Below are 23,804 nucleotides of genomic sequence, written 5' to 3'. Positions count from 1 at the left end.
TTTTCCTCTATAAATAATACAGAATAAAGTCGATATCATATTCAAATAGTATCCTTTATCAAGTATTTTTAAATAATCTGGCATCATTGTGTGGAGGTTTTTAATAAACAGTGTCTTAGAATAAAAAAGATTACTAATAATATGAGTAAGCTTTAGCAAATTATATTATCTAACATGATACAATAAACGATTATCTAAAAAGAAGCAGCACTCGTATATGATTCAGTGTAAATATATATTCCAATATTTTAGAATTAATATATTGCAATTTCCGTATTTTCTGGAATTACCCTTTGATATCTAATTCCCTCATATAAGCCTTATTCATACCTAATTCAAATTTCCTAACACATTTATTATCTTAAATTAAATTATTAATAATTTATTAATTATCATTTCAATAGTCTGTTTAAAATTATCTGGATGACTGTAAAGTGTAGGTATACCTACACATATACATGAACCGTCAAGTTGCAAACCCGTATTATCCCAAAAACGTTGTTTGGAGATAATAATGCAAAAACTGTTGTCGCAAATGTTTGAAGCGTTATTTTACAAAAAAAACGTGTCCATTGAGTGGAATTGTTGTTGAACTGTTTTATATTTCGTTTTTCTAGAAATAAAATTTAATATTTAATTTTTAAAGAGAAAAAACACAAAAATAATTCGGATAAGGCGGGGTTTTTCGCAGTACCTATGATGCATATTGCGGGTTTTGCAACAGCCAGAAATTTGCATCCTAACTTGATTTATTAGCTATACTATTTTATTAAAAGTAGGTATGGATTTGAAATGGATAAGACGTCAGTAAGTAGTAATATAATAATTGTTTAAAAAGACCTATAAAAAATGCGGCATTTGTGACTTGGATGATGAGATAATGACAATAAAAAGCAAATTTAAGTGGATAAGACGGATTTTGCTGCAGTAACATAATTTGCAGTAAATTTTATATACAAATAGGCGATTTTTGCTGCAATTTGGGACTATGTTTATGTAGTTTTCAGGATTCACTATTAATATATGTCTTTAGGCAATTTTTTTTAAAAAAAGGATAAGGCGGGTTTTGCAACTTGACGTCTGACATATAACCATTATCAATGTCATTCAAAATATTAAAAAATATATTTAAAATATATTTTACTACCTGGACATATATTTTTTCCACTGTGGGAAAGCTTAAACCATCTTTAAACCTCTTTAAAGTAAAAGAATAGATAGAGTCACTGTAGATATAGCCACTGTGATCGATATAAGAAATCTGTACCATAAACAATTTAGTTTGGTGACTTTCGTCTAGATGTCACACACCGTAATTAACAGAAATCTGTTTTTCCGGCATCTCAAAAATCAAAATGGAGTCCTATGTTACAATTGTATGTATTGAAGTATGTTTTTCACAAATGTTGGCCTATTTTTATGCACATTTTTGATATAACAGTTAAAATATGAGAAGTCCAACTAACTTAATCGTGATATTTTCTTTGTGAAGTCTCCAAATTGTGTGTGTGTTAAATTATTTACATATTTTTATAATGGATTTTAAGTATCGGGATGATTCAATGAAATTAGTGTAATAACCAAGTTTTATATTTATTAACAACAACACTCCAGCTCCAGCTTGTTAAATTGTATGTCAAAACAGATGCTGGCATTTAACTATTTGTTATAAAATTGTTATTGTCATCAAAAATTGTATACCTCTGTTTAGTTTTCTCAAAAGGAATTTATGCTCATCTTTGAGCTGCACAGTTATAGGAATAGTATAGTTAATTTGAAGTAAAATATACATTAACAATCTGTGTGGCAAACATAGCAAATAACTGAAGCTATTTCCAGTGAAGAAAGTTTTAAGTTTGTTTTTGTGAATATAATGTGAGGAAGCTTATAATTAATAAGTGATGACCAGCCAAAATTCATCATTTACACAGGTATGTCAGTAATAATTAATTAGGGCTACATTAAAGAAAGTATCTGGATATTTAACTAGGTATTTTAGTTTGTGACTAAAAATATTATATAGTCTATCTAAATATACATCATAATATCTATGTTGTATAGTTTTATAAGAAATAGTATCAGATTACCTTAAACATAAGTGTACTTTAAAATTTGCAATCAATATTTACTACCCAACATATTTGTTTTAATATTTAGCCATACATTGGAAGACAGCAATTCAATTTATCAATACTATTATCTTATTCACTATTAGAAGGCTGTTAGTGTTCTTACTAGTTAAATGTCTAATACACCAATAGAAGGTGGAAATTTGTTTTTGTTAACTGTATGAATAATATTATTATTTGATTATGAAATGACAAATACACTTTATACATATCTTTTATTAATTTTTTAGAGGTACCAACCATATATATTTGATCAATATCGACAACCAGAAGGTCAATGGGAAAATTCTACAGTTACAACCCCTCCAACAGTGCCAGCTAGGGGTATTAAAAGAAATACCCCTAGTGAAGTTACCACCCGTCCTTATGAGGAGCCATCTTGGGTAAAAAAATCTATCTAAGATGTATTATAATTATTTTACAACATGAGTTTATTTCTTAAACATCTGTATGCTATTACCATATGAAAATGATAAAATGCTTGATTGATTAAACACAATTTTAATGATTAAAGTAGTTGACTATGCAACTAGTAATTCTATAATGATTTAAACTAAATTATAATGGGACAATTATCAAAAGGACTATATCTATAATTTATATAGTTCATTTTTTATATTAAGAAACACTTGTGGCAGCTGCAGTTAAACTAATTTTAATGTTCATTGCATAGATGGCCCCTCAAGATTTATCCACTCAAATGGATAATAATGTGTTAAATGAATGCAACTTACTCCTAAGGTCACAAATCAACATGAATGTTAGTCCATCGGAAAGTGGCAATATTAAAAATCAAATTATATCAACGGAGCACGATGTCAATGTTAATCGCGTTCAGAGTCCTTTAAAACACCATTCAAAGTATATGACTACGCCGTAAGATTTTCTTCTTCTAAATTTGTGATTGTTTATTTTGATTAGGCGATTTTTTTTAGTTGGTTTCATGGGAAAATATCAAGAGAAGAAGCGGAAAGTTTGTTGAGACCTCGGACAGACGGGTTGTTTTTAGTAAGGGAATCTACAAATTTTCCTGGTGACTACACTTTATGTGTTTGTTTTCAATCAAAAGTCGAACACTACAGGTATACAGAAACTCTTAAAAAACATAATATTATCTAATCTAAAATAAATATATTTTTTTGAAGAGTTAAGTCCCATAGTAATAAATTAACGATAGACGACGAAGAATTCTTTGATAATTTGGATGAATTAATCGAACATTATAAGAACGATGCAGATGGATTATGTACGAAGTTAGTGAATGCTCTTCCAAAAGAACACGAGACAGCTAAAACTCTCACAAAAAGCAGCTCAAAAGAAAGTGATGATCTTTGTGTGATACCCGAAGAAGACTTGGTTGTAAGTATAATTTCTAAAGAAAAAAAAAATTCTATATTTCAATATTTTTTTATTACAATTTATTATTTTTAGGTATGTGAACCCATAGGGAAAGGCGAATTTTGCGAAGTAATGCTAGGAAAATGGAAAAATCAAAAAGTAGCTGTTAAAGTTTTAAAAGATTCTAGTGAAGCCGAAGCGATACTAATGAAGTAAGTTTTATTTTAAATTAAAATAAATCGAGCTTTATAAAAACGTAAAACCAATAGGTGATAATTACTGAAAAATATAATACATTTTTTTTTATTTTCCTAATTCATTATCACCTAGTAAACATATTTTTAGTTTTTTTATTAAACGGATTGCTAAGCAATTCAAGGTTTCAATGTAAATAGTAGAACTAGAATAGATGGCAATTTAATTATACGGAAAATGAGGAAAATGATGCACTTTGTACTTAAAAAAACCGGTTTAAAAATCAGTGCTTTCAGGCTAAAAATTACCCGAATATACTTCATATAAATTGAATATAATATGAAATAAACAGACTATACTATTTATTTTAAGTGTTTATTTACTTAACTGAAGGACGATGAAAAATATGTTTGAATTATTTTTAGATCTCTTCATCACGAAAATCTTGTGAATTTACTTGGAATTGTTAGGAAAAAAGATCACATTTACTTAGTCACAGAATATATGAGTAAGGGCAGCCTAGTTGATTATTTAAGGTCAAGAGGAAGACTGCACGTTTCCAAAAAAGATCAGATCAATTTTGCTTATGACACGTGCTCAGGTAATTTAATATATTCCTAAAATTGGCAGCTATCATATTATTTTGTCTTTAGGCATGGAGTATTTAGAGAAAATGCACGTTGTGCATCGCGATTTGGCAGCTAGGAACGTACTAATAGCCGAAAATGGAAGAGCAAAAGTATCTGATTTTGGTTTGGCAAGAAATGAGAAAAATGCTGCCTCTGAATCGGCAAAACTTCCTATCAAATGGACAGCACCGGAAGCTCTAAAACACAATGTAAGATTTGTTTTAATATTTTAAAAAAATGTACATAATTTTTTGTGCCATTAGTCATATTGAGGAAATGACATTATTAGCATCAATTTCATTCACGAGTACGTTACGTTTCTGCAAATTATGTTATAAAGAGTGTAGCGCATGTTGATGGTTTTATTTAAAACATAAAATGCCGGCAAATCAAATGAAACTATTTTGAGACAGGTCGTTAACAAATTAATCCAATTTAAAATAATTATGCAATTTTTCTACGTCCCGTCACATGGATAAAAAAGTTCGATAAAATTATTTCTTATAGCTCTGTTTTACGCATTGATTCATTATATACATTTTATTCTGGAGTATAAATATTATGAATATGCATTTATATATCATTTTATATTTATAAATAACTAGTTTTATTTTTTAGAAATTCTCAAATAAATCGGATATGTGGAGTTTTGGAATTTTGTTATGGGAAATATATTCATTTGGAAGAGTTCCTTATCCAAGGATAGTAAGTAGTTTTACATATTTATATTTTTTAATATTTTTTTTAAATTTTTTTTTCTTCTGTCTTTACATACCATTTTTTTTATCTTAGCCATTAGCTGACGTAGTTAGGCATGTGGAAAATGGATACAAAATGGAAGCTCCTGAAGGATGTCCTCCAGAAATTTACCAAATCATGAGACAGGTGACATTATTTTTATCTTTAACTTTATTTTCTTATTTTAACTTTATTTTTATTATTTGTGGTGTGTTTTCTCTTTAACTTTATTTTTATTATTTCTTGTGTTTTGGCAATGCAAGATAATTTTGCCTAATCTGGCGTTTATATTTGATTTTCGTCACGTGTATTTATTTGTTCTGACCTTCCTGCAAGTTGGTATAGTATATACATCCCTATGCAAAACTACCCAGAGAAGTGTAGACAGTTTTGAAAGTATTCAAAAATCATTTTATTTTTTTTTGTATTTTTAGGCTTGGGATTTCTATCCAGAAAAGAGACCAAACTTCCACGAGGTGAAGACAAAACTGACGCAGCTGAAGCAGCAGACGTGAAAATTAAGAGATTAAAATTTTCTAGAGTGAATGTTGAATGCACTAAGTGATATTTAAATGTAATTTCACGTAATTTCATCTGTAATCTAATCATTAATACAGTTGTACAATTATTAATCTCATATGTATGTGGTATGTGGTTTGGATAATAAATTTAGAAGTTTAAAAATTTATGAGTAACCGTACTTTTGGCACAGAAATGTTTATTTATTTTCTTCTTTTTTTTTCTCATAGCGTTGCTGTACTTAATTTCATTTTAAGTAATTGATTATTGTAAAGTTATACCAGATGAGTAAAATCATTGCTTTGTAAAATTTTGTTTCTTTTCTTATTTAATAACATGTATATTTTTCCACTTGTATATTTAAATTATAACAAAATTATTAAACAAAGGTTTTTTTATTAACTTGTGTTATTTTATCCTTCATTATCGTTTTTTTCTACATTAATATATCAAGTTTAAAAAGTATTACACATTCAAACCATTGCATGATAGTAAAGGAGCCAAAGGTGTTCAATGAGGATTTATTCATGAGTTTTGGGAACAGGGTGCAAGGTTTCTTCCCTTATGTTATTCTGCCGCTCTTGAGTAAATCCCAAAATCACAAAATATAAATTTATTACTATTTAATTATAGCAGACACTCGAAAATATGGAAAACAAAGTATTATTATCATTATTATTTGATATAGAAATACACTGATTCCTAATTATTTAAATATCTTTCGGGCACACTACTTTTTTTTAAACCATTAAAATTTATCAACTTTAGCGCCATCTACACGAATTTTATAGTCGTAACTTATAGATGCGGGAATAATCATGTCGCGTTTTCATTCTTCCATTATTTCATGTATTCTGATTTTAAAAAAAATTGTAAAGGTGTTTAGTGTGTTGTCAAGATGTTCTGGGAGACATACGGTAGGATTTTTTAACATAACATTCCTGATAAATAACGTTTTATTTGGTTAATTTTGCATTTAAAATAAGTGTTGCTGATAACTAATTTTAATGTTTCAGAGATATTATTTATGCTTTTTGGTTTAATTAAATTTTTTCGTGATTTTTCGTGTTTTGTATGAATAATTTTGAAAGTTCTTTAAAATTTAATGACAAGTCTAACTGAAAACGAGCGCTCTTTCACGCATGCTCATGCTCACAAGCATGGCTAGAAAGCGTTTTTTAACTGTTTTTATTTTATTCAAAATAATCTCGGGAGAAATAATATGAATCGGTATAATATGGTATTGGTCATAAATTTATAATAAGATAACAAAAATGTGACTCTATTTTACGAAAACGTATAGAAATAGTAGATAATTATTATTTTTCTGAATTTTATATATTTTTGAATAACATTATTCTTGATCAAAAATATTTATTTACAAACAATTTTATTACATATTCATTATTTTTGTCTGATACGTCTATATTTGTTTTTCCTGGTATACAGTTATTTGTTATACGTAATAACCCGATTATGAGTTTTTTTTCGCAAAAAAATAGATAATTTGGAATTTTTGGAAAAATTTTTTGGACTTTTTTTACTTAAAATCCTAATTTTTTGATATTATAGCAACACAGGTAGTAGATTAAATTTACAAGAAAAAAATCCAGTGGTTCTCAAAATTTTAGCAAAAAATCTTTTTTTTTTTTGGAAATTTTCAAAGTAAAAAACGGTAAAGAGAGTTTCTTTCATCGATATCTACCAGCCCTGAAAATATATATATATACAGGGTGAGTTGATGATACAAAAATTTTGAGAGCCACCGGATTTTTTCTGTATTTGCATCTTTTTAGTGCGTTAGCCTGGCCGGCCGTATAGCTCCAGCGCTAATGTGTCGATCTGCGGAGCAGAAGGTACTGGGTTCGATCCCCAGACAGTACGGTCGCTTTATTTATTTAAATAAGAATATTTATTTATCTAAATAGAGCGACCAACGAGCCGCCACCTTAAGGAAGGCAATGGCAAACCACCTTGAGTATATTTGCCTTTTGCTTTGTACAGCCTCTCAAATAGTGCCGTTCGGATTCGGTAGTAAACTGTAGGTCCCGTGTACTTGTGAAACACTGATGACACACATCACAAGTACATGCGAGAGGTAGCCGACGCTCTATATAGAGTATGGCACTGTAAGAAGAAGGTTGATGGAAAAAGGACTTGTGAAGGTTGTATAGACAATGGACGAATTTGCACACGAAGTAACGAATCGCATCGATGAAGTGCGTTAGCAACAGAAGTGTCTAGCCCCAGCAGGCAACTATTAAGCTTGAAACATCAGGTTGGTTAGCGTGGTTATTTGGAATGTGTTAATTCATTGGTTTTTGTCAAAAACTCTAACGTGATTGGTCGGGCTTAATAGTAGCCTGCTGGGGTTAGACACAAGTGTTAGCAACCATAGAGTAAAGGCGTCACGGTGGTAATATCACAGGTAATATCAGAGATTAATAAATTATAACAAGAGATTTGCGGTGAACAGGGAGTTCTAAAAAGTTTTAAAAAAATATACAGGAAAATTTAAAAGAAAAAGCACGATTTTTTCACACACACCTCATATAGGTGTTCCGTTTAAGACTCACCCTGCATATTGTTTACATATATATTTATTATATTACATTTTTTTCCTATTAAGTACAGAAGGGTCAAATTTTTCCAAAAAATTCTAAATAGGTATAGTTGTTGCATAGTAATCGATAAAATTTTAGTATTTGTTTAAATTATTTCCCCCTTTTTTGTATACCTACATACAGTACATCTGCTGGCTCTGTGTCTATGAAAGGAATGCGGACAAAAAACATTTAAATAAACAACAATATATTTTATACGTCGACTTGACGAGTATGTCACCGCAAATCGCTCCTCCCACTCATTTTATTGACTACTTGCAAATTTGTCGAATTTTTATTGATGGGACGCTTAGTCTAATTTTTTACGAAAAACATCGAGAGAATATCGTTGCCCCTCTCACGGATACCCCGTAGCTACAGAACGAACAGACGTACTGTAATATGATATGCTTGTTAATTTGGCAATACATATATTTGTCGAAATCGCACTTGATTGATGAAACTGATATTTTTAGAACGTATTTATATGGAATATTTTTGACTAAATCTTTTGAGATGTGTTCTGTATGTAAATGAAAGATAAATAATATAGGGGGTTGGGTAATAAAATAACAGAAAGAAGTTTAACAGCAGTTTATCAAATAAACACAAATTGACATTTTATATATTATTTATAAAAAACATAAAAAGTTTGATATCATCTAACAAAACAGTAAATGAGGAACTTCCCAAGAAGTTTTACAAACCTTACCTCAAGATTGACTAACAAACATATAAAAGTGTATAAAATAATTATAAAAACAATTTAAATATTTAGTAAAATACATTATTACAAAAAATAATACGGTATGATAAAAATCTACTTTGGTGCTAGTCAAAACAGCCATTGGTCTCCGTTCGGACAAAAACCGAAGATACAACCAATAGACCAACAATAAGAATCTGAAACAATTGACTAAACCCTACAAATCGAGCCCCTATGCCAAGTTAAGACACAGCCCGATATATTGCACTAAAAAGGGTAACTATATAATACATGAAATTTGTATCTAAATCTCCCCCAAAAAAAATAAGAAAAATGAAATGTTAATAGTTTTATCTGACTGAAATTACCAACTATTATATCACGTGTACGTAAGACCACGCGATTTTCATTATGTACAAAATTAAACCATTATTATTATTTATTTGTAGTGTATATTATGTGTACTTCCTCCTCTTCCTTGGTGTTCAAAATAGTTACTTCATATGGGAAACGATACGAATTTCACGTGATCAAACAGGCTATCGATTACAAAAACTTCGCATTCTGGTCCTTGCAAGTCAAAATCAGAATCATTTAATCGACAAAAGAGCAGTGGATATCATTTTTTTAATTTTGAAAAATTACCGAAAAATTAATAATAATTAGTTTCAAAATGTCTTTGAATTAAAATAACAGGTATTTTTCCTTAACCACTGCCTTTTGTAGAGAAAATTATAAACTCAAAAATGTAAAACAGTTCAAAAATGGTGAAAAATATCGAAATTTAAAGATTTCCAATAAATATGTTTCGCTTATACATATTAAAAATATGAAATATAAGCACTGGTCTGTATTTGATAACAGCGCGAAATTCTAAATCTCATTGAACAGATAAAAACGACATTGGCCTACACAGTAATATTACATTTTTTGTTGCCACTGTTCGATCTATATTCTCGGACATTTTTTTTCTCTTGCGAATACAAATAGTAGAAAAGGGAGTGTAAATTGTTACAAATCATATCAAATACATATTTGTACCATGTTACAGATGGTTTCATTTGTAAGCAATTGCCTATACACCTTTGTCAAAATAATACTATAAATACACTTAAATTACAAGTACAGAAAACAGAAACAATATTTTAAAAATGTCATTAACATTATGAATAAGATTTGTTTTTGTTTGGATGGGTGCGTTTATTTTAATATTCTTATAAACTATTTAATAATCCTTATTTGATATTTGAGGCTACAAAGTATTAAATAACTTTATTAGTTCTTCTATTATATAGCCTACTTTAACTTGAATTTTATCATAGTATATAAGAGCTTAACTATAAGAGGTCAATTTAAAAAGTTTTAAAAAATATATTAAAATTTTGAAATTAAGAGAGTGAATATTTGATTAGACTTGAAATATACTGGGACGTTAGAATTGTTCTGGTATAGATAAAAGAACCCATAAATATTAGTATTACTTGGACAAAGACGAAGACATAAGCAATTTCAACTACGAAATACGTATGTAAACCTTGCTATAAACAGCAGCTTTTAGATTTCTGCAGTTCTGCTTTTTGCATATCATTTTTTTGTTTTTTTTTATATACACAATTACCTAGGATAGTATGATTTCGAATTACAGTAAAAGATAAAAATCTAAAAAATCGCCTTCGAGGCTGGTTATATATTTGTTTTTTTCTCTTTTATTGCACACAAACTTTTACTAATCACCATTTATAACAGCTTAGTATAAAAATTCAAATTTAAAAAATACAAAGTCTTAGAATAGCTGACTATATACATATCCGTGTAAATTGATTTAATACATTTAAAACGTTAATGGTTATCACACACGAAAATAAAGGTCGGTCAAAATTGCGGGTAAATATATGGCGGATAGGCAAGCGGAAGCTGGTCAATAGCCACATGGTCTTCAGTTTTTTTTCCTTCTCGATCAATTTTTTGCATACCTAACTCCGATCAGAATCATTCCACATATTATCATTATACAACTTAATATTCCCTAATAATTGCTACCATTTGTATATTTTCGATTAGTTTGAAATTTTTTCATCCAGAAAAGTTTAATTAAGAGACCTATTTTTGTGACATAGAAAATTTTACGTTGTATAATAAATTTTTCGCATCATCTTTCGGAAATATGTAAACTAATACGCAATTTAAGTTATTAATAGCGCCAAAAAGAATATATTATCTATATCCTTAAGTATAATAACATTTAAAACATTTTTTTGATGAGATATATATATCGAGAAAATTCTTTCAAACCTTGATATGAATGAAGTGTTACCAAATACCATATTATATATTTTTTTCTCGGATAAAGATTATTTGAAAAAAAACGTATTCTGAAGACTATGTCCTTACAGAAAAGTAAGAAAGGCTGGTTTTCAATAGCAGAGTGGCCAAAAAAACATCAAATCGGTCAAAATATAAATATATAAAACGATATAAACTCACAGAGGTATTATACCGAAATATATAAAATTAGATTTATTATTAAATATCACTTTGATTATTATAGTAAGGTGTAGATATTTTAAAAATATATTTTTTTAATACTGAAAGATATTCTCTGAGCTATTTTATATTCTCTAGAAAAATTTCTTAGAAAAAATAGGTATAGACATTTCTACATTTAATAGAAATATTCTGGGAAAATTATTTTTGTATATTAATAAGAAGTGTATTAAATCAAATAATTTCTAGTTGATATTTATTAATAAATATTCCGATACTTGACCAATTTTGAATTTTTCAAGAAAATTGAATAATGCAATTATTTTCCAGTCAGGTACACGAGCTGGACGATTTTTTAAAGCTACATAATATCTGCACAGTATCCGTTCTTTTTGTTAGACTAATATATACAATACCCTGAAAATATTATAACTATACCGCGTTGTTAGGTGATTTTTAAGAAAAAAGTAAATTCTTCCTTTTTTTCTTCCTTTGTACTTACTTGAGTTTGGTGCACCACCAAAAAGAAAAACCTCCCGTGTTTTGTCATCTATAATATCCCCATCAAAAGGAAATGCACAACATACAAAAAAATTATTATTTGTACTTGAAAAAGTTTAGTGCATAATCTTACACGTTTTCCCGAAATTTTTTTTCTTTCTTCGATTACCTGTGTTCTCATTGGTTTTTGGTCAAGTATTTCGTAGTATCTTTTTAGAAATTTTGATATACCCTGTATATATGAAAAAAGTCTACATGCATCAAATTTAAACATACTAACAGATCAACAAAACCTTCATGGTCTGATGTTTGGTCAGTCGATTTCTATCACAAAGATTTCTTTAATTTTTTTTTGGTTTTAAGCAATTTCAGCATGCATGGATGCGCAAACTTGTTTGTCAGTTCTAGCCATAAAACTTGTTGATCTGTAGGTCAAACGATCTATAGTAACTGCAACCGCTTACGGTTAAAAATGGTATTTAGTAATAACATGCTAGATAAAAAAGAATTATAATTAATAATTATAATAATAGTAATAGTAAAAAATGTTAGCCCTTTGGCCTTTACTACCAGATAGAATTATTAGACTAGACATTCCACACTCGACTTTATATTACAATTTAATAAATTTACTAATATGTCCATTATAAAATAAAAACGATTTAAGTTGACAAGATAGCGGTTAAAGGGGTACGGTATATGTTAACTTCCACACTAGTTTCAAATCAAAACTAAAAACGATAAAGATGCCACACAGAAACAAAAAATTCTTAAAAATCACCGCGATCTTGTACATACATTATTAAAACAAAGACCAATCTACAAAAAAATGCACAAAAATATACATTACAATTTATAATTTCGAACAGTTTTATAAAATTTTGAATTCCAACAAAAATTATGGGATTGAGGAAAATACATAAAAGGATAAAAAACACTTTGTGCAGATTCTTATAGACTTAAAAATTTAATATATATCTATCTATAAAAAAAGCTTTAAAAAAGTTTTGTGGCATTATAAAAAATCGAAATTTATAAAATATGCTTCTAATTTTAGTCACCTCATTAAGTTTTGTTCAACAGAATCTGTCTCAAAACATGACAAGTGACAAGTCAAACAAAATTAGTTCATTTATCAATTGCCATAACCAAGTCCTACTCTTCAAATATTCATCTAGAGTTTTAATAGTGTATTTACTAAATTACAGCAAAGTTAAAGATGGTGAGAGAGTTGCTAGAAAGCAAGACTTGTGTTATTCAGTTGACGAACTCAGTTAACTCTTTTCGGAATTGCCTTGAACAGGTTTTGAAATACAGATTTAGAATATACTAATGAGAAAAATTACGCCAGTTGCACAGGGCTGTTCAAGAGTTTTAAAAATTCACATTTTTTTACTGGTATAGGTAAAACTGGTTTTTATGTGACGAAACTTTTGATCTACCCTGTATAACGGCATAGGCCAAAGTTTATCGCGTCGGATGACTAGTGCAGAAAAATAGTAGCCATCGTCCTGCTCCAATTTACAAGAGATATCTTTTAATATAAGTAATATTTTTAAATATGTATAATTGCTACTAACTAGTCCTAGACTCGTAGGCTCTGAGAGAAAGTGCAGAAAGTCGTATAACATTGGAATAGGCCTTTACGTTCACGACGTTACTTCCAAATTGTTTTTTTTTCAGTAAATCTACTGAATCGTAGCTCAAACCGGCAACGGCGCATTTTATTTCGTATTTTATTGATTTTGAAAACTCGGGCGCTTTTCTTATATATTTTCCTTGCCCTGCTAATAGGTTACATTCAAATCAAGCAAATCATCACGTCGGAAGCGGACGCCGTTACTAACATTACCATTTTCTTGTAATAAATCAGTAGCGTGCGCTAGAATTTTAATCTTATATTTAATCATTACCTAGATAAGCGTATTTTTAAAATATCGATTAAATCCTTATTAGAATTATGTTAAAACAAGAATCATTTCTTAGAGATATAATGATATATCAGTCAAAATTAGTTTAAATCTACACTGTTTGACAGCACAACGTAATCAAAGACAAATCATGGACTAGACTAGTACTAATTAATATACCACAGATAAACTGAAGCCCTTACCATATTAAAATAACATTTTCTTTACTAACAAGGTTTTATATATCATAAGATTAATAATTTTTATAATTTATTGACAGCTCCGTTAAATAAAATTTCTTCAAGTCAAAACAGAAGGAAATTCTCGTATTTTCGTTATCATTGTCTAAAGGCATTATAAATCTTATTAACCATATGGTATTATTAATTTCTAGCATTTGCAACCACCAATTTGAATCCCAATAACTAAAAATTCTATTAGATAAAATTATATGTGTTGTCTGTATTAAAAAAGGAAATATTTGATAGATTTTTTAACGCTGTCACTATACCCTAAACCCAAGACTTTCTACGATTTTCCTCTCAGGTCCTTTTAAGCTCTGTCCAGGACTGTTTTACGGTACTAATATTTCGCCTAGAGGAGTTTGGGAAGGGAGATAAGACGTGGTGGGGCCGTAGCCGTCATTGCGTGGTAATGAGCTAAAGGGCTACGGCTCGGGGGGCCGCTTTACCCCTGCGTTAACACCAACGAAAGGGCACAGCCCTGGGTCTGTCGGCCCCTTCTTTAACTAGGGGTTTGTGGAACTCCCTGCCCGGTCTCGAATGGATTGTTGCCCAACAGTGTTCACAATAGTACTGAAAAAATACAGAATTATCACTCAAATTGTAAAATAAGCATTACATAGAAAATGCAACACCCAGTATATATACTATATTTGTAATGCTTTCTGGGTTGATTGCCTGCATCAAGTGTAGCAAACGATAACATTTTTATACCAGTCTGTTTACAAATATCCAGACTTTAGTTAATAAAAAAAACTTTTTTTTGAGAATGTGTTTCGAGATATTCAGTTGTATTACCTTTGGAGGTATTGAAAACATCGTTTAGCAATGCCTCCTGTACGATGACATGCCGTGTATCTTCAATTAAAGGGAATTTGACTATACAGGGTGTCCCAGAAATAAGTGCAAATATTTTAACTGGTAGTATAGTTCAACCCCACAAGCACGCCTATGAGGTTTTTTTCGCGAAACAAAAATTTTGAAAATTCGAAATTTTTTGGAATTTTTTTTAGTTTTTAGTTAAAAGACATAATTTCTTGGTAATATGGCAACATAGGTAATAGATTAAATTTACAAGCAAGAAAATCCGGAAAAGATCCAGTGGTTAGGAGAGAAGATATGTTTCTTTTATCGAGATCTACCACCCCTTAAAATATTTGCACTTATTTCTGGGACACCCTGTATAGGATAGTACCTACAAGGCGTACGAGAGGTTGGGATGTCCATTTGGTAAATTGGACTGGCCGGAATGCTACAACAACGATTTAATATTGGAAAAAATGGTCTTGTAACAGTGTCTTTAGAGACCCCTTCAGTACAACCAACGCAATCGGACATGATTGGAGAGATATCTAACGCAGACAGCTACATCTGGCACGGTGTCAAGAATGGACTCACTGGAATCAGGAGTTGAATAGAGTTGTTTTGTTTTCAATAACCACCAGCTCATCCTGTGAGCTCATCTGATTCGCAGCATACCACGAAGAGTTACGAATTAATTTCAATAAATTTGATTGCAAATTAAAAATGTTATCGGTTATTATTCATATTTATCCCAATTACTTCACAAAATATTAACACAATATATTTACAGTTACTGGGTGTTGCAATTTCTATGTAACACAATAATTAAACTAGAGAATTAGAGAAGTCTGTTCGTCATAGAGTAACAATTTCGAAACAAATCTGGTTTGTTAATGAAATTTTCTGGATAATTCTAAAATATCTTCCTTCTCTTTCTCTCTGCCGCATCTATAAAAATTTGCATAAATTAATTGTCTGTCTCGCGGCTGAGTCTACACATTTTGTTTAATTGAAACTAATTCGTTTTTATGCTAATTTAGTACGAGAAAATATCTTTTGTCTGAAAGATTTTATTAGCCACTAGAATTTATCTAGCTTTTAGACGATGTAGAGTATCTTGCAGAATTAATATGGTACGTCTAGTTCTAGTCTTATTATTTCTTTAATGCTTATATACAAATTTTATAGTCCTGAGTTGCCAAAGCCTTCGGGAATTTTGTTTTTTAATTAATTTTACTTTTTAATCGCCTTGTATACGCCCAAATAGCAAAATTTGCGCTACTTTTCAACAGTTAAGTAACAGCCACTATAAAAAAGCATATTTATGCAAGTTTGTGTTGAAAATATTTTGCCCGCATCAAATACCGAGTGTTTAATTAAAATACAATCCAACTTTTTTCTCCGTTTTAAAATGATCAAGTGAAAATTAGTTTTTGTTCTTTGTAATACAGCAGACCGGTCTTGATTCAACATAAATTTACTGCAATTATGTTTTTCACGGAATCAGTTTCATTAAATCACAAGAAAAAAACATACCTGATATTGAAAGTGTAATTATTTCATAAATTTATACTTTCGCGAAGTTATAGAATTCGCAACACATTAACTACAAGTACAATTGTGCGGGAGAAATAATATTTCTGTATAAAACTTATAAATTTGTTATTTGCCGATATTCTGAGAATAAGAAATTAGATCAGATTAGTTCTTACCTGTAAGCAAGTGACATTAGCGCAAAAGAAAGGTGCAAACTTGCCACCGCATCTTTGCCCTTGGCATTCGTCGCACATTTGATCATCTAACACGTAGGGCTTGACTTCGACCCTTTTGTCTATGTCTCCGTGCTGCAGCTGGACAAACCTAGCGCTGATGGCTGCTATATAGCTCTGCTGATTGCTGAACGCCACCCGTCCAGCTCCTTTGGGATATTTCAGTTCTGGATCTGTATCGATACCCGCATAACAGACTCCACCGTACAGTCTGTCCATTATCATAGCTAATTCAACTGCAACAATTTTTCGTTAGGGATGGGCACAAACATCGATAGAGACGTTATCGATATGGTGATATTTGCTTACCAGCCTTAAGAGGTCGAGGAACACCACCGACAAAAACAGTTTTCCTAGGGTCCAATGGCATGGAGGCATCTAATACGAAATCTGCATCGGATAACCTCCACGGTCTAATTTGTACTGGCTTATCTTTGATTGTGGGCGACGATACGCATAAATATAACTTATCCTCGTCTGTTATACACGCGTCTATCAGACTTTGAACTGAATTTTCATCCTAGAAGAGTCATAAAAGTTTAGTATATAGTGGGTAATAAAGGAGAAGAGATTTATGGATGCATTATATGATTTTCACATAAAGTTTATTATTTTACCAAAAAAATGCGCTGTTTTTTTTTCGTTTTCAATTTCCAGCTATAAAATTAATGGACTGTTTTTTTTGACAAGAATGGCATTTTGATACTTAATTATCCTTTCATAAAGATCACTCGTCAAAATTTACCTTTAAAAGGAAGGTTTATATTTTTATAAACATATTATTTTTTTTAATAAACTGTTTCATAATTACATTAAATTCTCTGTTGTTTTCATAAAAATTGATTTATTTTCATTGTTTGAAGTGTTAGAACGCGCTAATACCTAACACCTTCTATAGCAATTATTCTTAAATTGTAATAATTAGATATTATGTACATTTAAGGCTAGAGAAACCATTTTTAGACAAAAAAGGGTGTTGGTAAAGTGTTATGTAAACAATAGCATGGCCAACTAGACCTAGAACGTGTTAATAAGTCTCGAAGGTTTTTGCTTGAACTATACCTAAATAAACTCGTGCACTATTGTATAATGGAATATTTTTTAGCGATTCAATGAATTTTTTTATAAAATATAATGAAACATGTTCTATTTTAAATAAATCTCTACTATTTGGACAACATTTTAAGAACTACATGTTATATTTGGAGATAGGGATGAGCAACATCAATCTGTGGGAAAACGAACGTGTTAATAGTGTCAAAATTAGCATGAATTATTTAGAAATACTTCCAAATTGAACAAGTAAAATTATTGCATTGAATTATATAGTGTTTCCATTTTTACAAGATAACTCTTACACGTAAACTAATTGTTTTAGCCTAGAGTGAAAAGCTTGAAAATTTTAATTAAAGTGTGACGTAAGTGGATAATAACCAACTGAAAACTTACTTGAAATAACAAAAAGGCATATCCTTTGGGCGGAAAGTATGATTTACTTTCTGCTTTGTGAGGCCAATCTACGACCAAGGGTCCAAACCTCCTAAAACTGACAGTTATTTCGTCTTCGTCAATATCTGGAGGAAGTCCACCTAAAATTCATATATATAAAAAATAAATATCTTACGTTATTACAGACCCTTTCACTCTCTAAGAGCTATTCTTAATTATTTTTTCTTTGATAGAAGACTATTTTTTCAGATTTTGAGAACTTTATTAATATATATGAAGAATAGGTATGTTTTTGGTGGTAAAAAAGTAGTAGTAGACTTTAACGCAATACTGTATATCTTTGTTGACAACGCCAAACCACGAAAAATAAATATACTTGTTTATCTCAAAACACACAAGTTCTGTTTATTTGAGAAATTATAATAAAAACAACAAATATTTTCTACTAATCCATTATTGTGATTGCGATTATCTTTGATTTTGTTTTATAACTACATTATATCTCGATCAAAATTTTTCAAAATTCTAAGCAATCTCATGAAATTCGTTCACTTACCAACAAAAACTTTCCTTGAAAATCGTTCACCACCTTCTGACCCTTGGGAATGCGGTGAAGACCTTGATGGCGAACTTAAGGGTTGTGTTCCATCTACTAAATGACTCGGTTCTTCTAGAAGCACAGGTCCAGCCTGGTCATCAAGTCCCGAAAAATACGGTGACTTTCCTAGAACAACCAAAGATATCATGTTAGTGATTTTAATAAAATAAAATTAGTCTTATGTTTTAGCCCCCCCCCCCCAGCACTCGGTATAATTTTCCCTTAATGTGTATGATAAAAGCAGAGATTTTGACGCTCTACGGCTATTTGTTATTGAATTCTGTCTTCACAACTGGTAGTCTGGTGTGGTGAATAAGATTAGTTATTTAAAACTAATCAAAACAGCTCACATGCAATACTAATTAAGCTCTATTAATAATGAATACTTCAATTAAGTAGGGCGGTGCTTGATAATTAGGAGTCGCGGTATATATTATTTACTCCAGAGTTATACGTGCATACTTAATAGCAATCTTAAGTAGAGAATTTTCTTGTTAAACATGATCTTAACATCGCTGTGTTTGAAGAATATTGTTCCGTATACGTAGAATGTCAATACATCTGAATTTACCCGGAGTGGTCCGGCCCGATTTTGAAAAAATCTCCGGAGAATCTAATCGTAAAAACAACTTAACTTTGTTAAATATTTGACTCGTAATGATGTGATATATCTACAAAAGTGATATTATTCGAAAGTATTCTTATCTATCTGCTCATATTTTTTCGTTTTCGGTGCACTCGAGACTGTGGATTCTTTTCGTTAAGATTACGTGCTCTTTATGAATATAAGTCTATACAACGATCCGTTACAGTGACGGCTGTGCCTGTCATTTTACAAACAACAATAACGTGCAATATTTAATTTTATCAATATTATTAAGCATTTAGTAATCCCAAAACGAAGAACTAAGGTATCTTAATACTGCTCACGAAGTTAAAATAGAATACCTAACACTTCTTCAACTGCAACTGTAAGTCTGTCTAACGGGTCAGGGAATAATAACGTCAGACGACATCCAAACACTGAGAGAGAATAAAACTTACCAATGAATTAAAATGACAGAAAACAACTCTCATTATGAGGTATTCTCTCTTGTTAGAGAAATTTTGCATACCTAAATATATTCATAATTTAATTTTCTAAGGATTCCGATTTTGTCCGGATTTCAGAGCTCTCATGTCCGGATCAGAAAACATCTATGGAAAACCTATGTACGTATAGGTCTATCGATCTGAATTTTCAAGATCTGGATTTGAACAAAAAGTGAGCGGTAGACTTAAACGAAAACAATTATTGCATCACTGTATATATAGATACAACATTAATACGTTTAGGACAATTACTGTGTGCCCATTGTTGATACAATATTTACGTTCATTTTCTTTACTTTAATAAAATGATCTTTATTTGACCAAATAATTACAACTGTCAAGGTTTTAGCGTTTTAGGTATATTTTCCATTGAATAGTTCGGTTTATGGTGATGCCAAGGTTTCCCAACCTTTAGTTATATTTTTTTCTTCCTGTCATTAGTAGTTTTTATAGAATTGCAGTATATTTAAATAAAAAAAATAATACTTATAAAGATAACTGTGACAGGGAATTTAGAAGTCATCACACGATAAAACCTTTTTCGAAAAAGCTATAATGGTAAAAAACCGCTCCCCAAAAAGCTGTTCGAATAAAATAATTACGTTCCATTAAAAATCGGCAAGCTAATCCCTTAGAAAAACAAATAGTAAACAATCTCCTTGCGCCCTTTGTATATATATTTAACCTCGATGTTGAGGCGAGTATCGGAATGCCCTATTTTGAGGGACCGCTGTAAATAAATCCCTACATACAATAAAAATCTAATTTATGAATATAAAGTTCAGCAAGTCGATTGTGGCCGGGCATGCGCCCTACTAGCAAAGGTTCGTCGTTTTCATGGCCTGAAAAGCACATAGCCCAATTTTAGACACGTGGCCAAAAGGGTAAAGACCTTTCTTGAGCACGTGGTTAAGGGTTGGTCCACAACAGAAGTGGGAAAAACACTAGCCGGGCCCTTTGCGTCACCTACTTGACAATTAATCGATAGTTTAATTAAGGACATTTTCCAAAATGACCTTTTTTAGCCACAAAAACAAGTATCTTGTTTACCATTTGATTTCTTCCAGTTTTTCTAACTATTATTATAAATTTAGAAGAAAAAAACTTATTCTTTATTCAAAAAATAAATATATTTTTTCTGATGAAGCTGATTCATTATTTATACAGGGTGTTTCAAAAAAATGTGCCATCTTTTGAGGGAAGATTCCTTACCTAAAAATAAATTTATTTTTTATATTTTTGCTTTTAGCGATTGGTTTAAAATTTTGAGTGTAGAAGTTACTATAAGTGTTACATATTTTAGTACTAAAAAAGTGTTGACAGATTAATCAGGGACGCGGATATGGGTTATTACTGAAATATTTTTCTAAAAAAATATGTGCGCCACTGACTTTTTTTTCTCTTGTTAATGACACTACAAAAATTTAAAGTTACTATTAGTCTTGGATTACGGCAAATTGATAAAATTGTGTTTATCTCATCTAAGGAGACTGAAATTGACAAAAGATCAAGATACAATTTTTAATCGACATTAAAGGGCCTACACAATTTTGCAACAACAGAAAAAGTCAGTGGTGCACCTATTTTTTTCTAGAAAAACATTCCAGCGATAACCCATAGGTACGTCCCTAGTCAATCTGTCGACACTTGTAACATGTAACACTTATAGTAACTTGTACCCTCAAAATCTCATTCGAATGGCTAAGAGCACTTGGAAGAACATTATAATAAATTGAAAAAAAAATGAATATTTTAACCACCAGGCTACAAAACAAAGCAGAATCGGACCTATGTTGATATAAAAAATAAATCTTATGTTTACATGAGTCTTCCCACGAGAGATGGCATATGTTTTTTGTAACACCCTGTATAGGGCGCCCAAGATGATTGGACATACTGTATAAATAACTACATGATGTATTTCTGAAATTGGAATTATCCTTAGTATTTTTTCTTTTATTTAATCTACTTATTTAATGTATTGAAAACCTTTTTATATCTAAATTTAGATATAGCTTGAACTAGGTCAGTCCAATAATGATTCTAGGGTTAAACCCCTAGGCATTCATATAAAAGGCGCAAAGATATATCTAGCAGTGGAGTTAGCCCATTTATTTTCAATTAACCCTTGGTATTCTAAATATAAAGTTAATATTGTATCGATAATAATTTCCTTCCTATGCATAAGAAATATTACAAAGCAGCATTTTATTTGTAAGAAGTTTATTTTTTCTCTTGAATTCCTTTCAAAACTTTTAATATGCAATTAAAATAGTACATGATAGCATAATCTTTCACTAAATATGAATAAGTCAAATAAAATTCTATTTTGTGCTGAAAGTGAGAGACATTGAATTAGGCAGCTGCTCAATTTGAGAATCGGACAAGTTGATTTAACATTTTCTGATTCGCTTAAGATACTGGACTTGACTATAGACTCAAAATTGAGTTTTACTATGTTAAAAACCTGGTTGAAAAAATGTACATAAAACTTTGATTATTGGATATTCAAGCAAAAAATCAAGTATTATCATTATATTTTGCAAGTAATGCAAAATAATTGTGTTAGATTTATATTTGCATATAAGCAAAGTCATAAGTATGCTGAATTGTCTCTTTCAAGCCTTACTGTGTATCTACACTCTACACACAGTTCTTAGTAAACAGTAAACAGTAGGTACACATTAGTTCTTATTCACAAAAAAATAACAACTTCAAAACCAGAATATTTAAAAGAGAACCTTATTTTTAGACACGAACTTCATAATTTGAATATTAGACATGAATCTCATTTCTACACTATACAACAACGCGCTTCCTTTTTCCAGCGCTGTTTTAGTTATACTGCGCTCAAATTTTATAATAATGTTTCTAATGATTAATCAATTAATGAGTAAAACTTCTGAATCATAGTTTTTTTTTTAGTTTTTGTATATATTATTATTTGTAATCAAAAATCAATAAAAAGTATTAGATTATCTATATATAAGTGGTTAATGCCCACTTGCACCGTTTGTATAAACTTTGTTTAAAGGCTAAACAGTGATTAACTATACATATTTTATTATAGTTAATCACTGATTAGCCTTTAAACAAAGTTTATACAAACGGTGCAAGTGGGCATAAGTGTAAGAATAGCTAAGCTAAACTTCGCCACTATACTTAATACATTTACATTATTTGTAATATGCTTTTTGTCTGAAATAAACACGATTTTATTATTATTATTATTCTATATAAATACGAATAAATTATAATTTCCTGATAAGAACTTACCGTGGATTTGTAAGGATTGAAACGCATTTGAATTTATGAAACCTGAAAAAAAAGAAAATTTATTAGTTTTGCATGTCTTAATAGCGAAGTCAGATTTTTGTAAGATATCATATTTTATTCAGTTTTAAAATGCAACAGTTCTTTCTTAACTGTTAAAAGGATTAAATATGTAAAAAATATTCTTAAATAATAAAACATGTTATTTTTATTTTTATGTTTCCCTAATTTTTATTATAACTTTTAAAATTATACAGGGCGAATTTTAAATAAGTGCAAATATTTTCAGAGAAACATATTTTCTGTTTACCGTTTTTCAAATAAGTCCAAAATAACCGAGATATTTTACTTTTTTTTAATTAAAAAAAAATTCTCTTAAATTTTGAAAACCACTTGGTCTATTCTGAATTTTCTTTCTTGTAAATTTAATCTACTACATATGTCGTTTAACAAAAAATTTTAAAAAAATCAAAAATTACAAAAAAAAATTTCGCGAAAAAAATCTCATATGTAGATGTGTTTTTGGGACCGAAATATACTACCCCTAAAATATTTGCACTTATTTAAGACTCACCCTATATATTTAAATAATTAAATCTCTAGACTTCACCAGTGGCGTAACTAGAGTCAGAGTTGTGAATATCTACAGCTCATCATTTTCTTTTAAATGAAAGGACTATAATAGGAAAATATAATTTTTAATAATATATAATAACTTTGAATGTGGTAGACAATGAGTATTAAAACTAAAAGAATTTCGGACTTCCATTGTCTTTATTTATCTTGCTTACACAACGTTTCGGTCGAAGTATCACTGACCGTTAT

At 30.0% G+C, this 23,804-nt stretch overlaps 2 protein-coding genes across 3 annotated transcripts in view; one reads left to right on the top strand and one right to left on the bottom strand.

Moving 5' to 3' along the window:
• Positions 1–1,338: 1,338 nt before the first annotated feature.
• LOC115876600 (tyrosine-protein kinase CSK) lies at positions 1,339–5,946 on the top strand. Its single transcript, XM_030892424.1, has 11 exons — positions 1,339–1,931; positions 2,360–2,512; positions 2,803–3,005; positions 3,065–3,211; positions 3,275–3,488; positions 3,561–3,679; positions 4,088–4,263; positions 4,316–4,500; positions 4,910–4,996; positions 5,084–5,176; positions 5,464–5,946. The coding sequence occupies exons 1-11, from the start codon at positions 1,902–1,904 to the stop codon at positions 5,542–5,544; spliced, it is 1,488 nt and encodes a 495-aa protein (XP_030748284.1). The 5' UTR covers positions 1,339–1,901; the 3' UTR covers positions 5,545–5,946.
• A 2,784-nt stretch (positions 5,947–8,730) lies between these two features.
• LOC115876599 (cytoplasmic polyadenylation element-binding protein 2) overlaps positions 8,731–23,804 on the bottom strand; it is a 51,950-nt gene continuing 36,876 nt past the window's right edge. Inside the window, exons 4-9 of one of the 2 annotated variants that reach the window (XM_030892422.1) lie at positions 22,983–23,024; positions 18,573–18,740; positions 18,017–18,156; positions 16,877–17,087; positions 16,511–16,803; positions 8,731–14,567 (exon numbers count right to left, since the gene is read on the bottom strand). In XM_030892422.1, the coding sequence (XP_030748282.1) occupies positions 14,451–14,567; positions 16,511–16,803; positions 16,877–17,087; positions 18,017–18,156; positions 18,573–18,740; positions 22,983–23,024 (971 nt within the window). In that variant the 3' untranslated portion in view covers positions 8,731–14,450. The remainder of the gene's footprint in view (positions 14,568–16,510; positions 16,804–16,876; positions 17,088–18,016; positions 18,157–18,572; positions 18,741–22,982; positions 23,025–23,804) is intronic. The other variant, XM_030892423.1, reaches the window with a different exon arrangement.

This window comes from Sitophilus oryzae, unplaced genomic scaffold (genome assembly GCF_002938485.1).
Source record: "Sitophilus oryzae breed Bouriz unplaced genomic scaffold, Soryzae_2.0 scaffold_1440_pilon_pilon, whole genome shotgun sequence".
Taxonomy (NCBI): Eukaryota; Metazoa; Arthropoda; class Insecta; order Coleoptera; family Curculionidae; genus Sitophilus; species Sitophilus oryzae.
The sequence above is the reverse complement of the archived record's forward strand: the minus strand, read 5'-3'. Positions and strand labels throughout refer to the sequence as shown.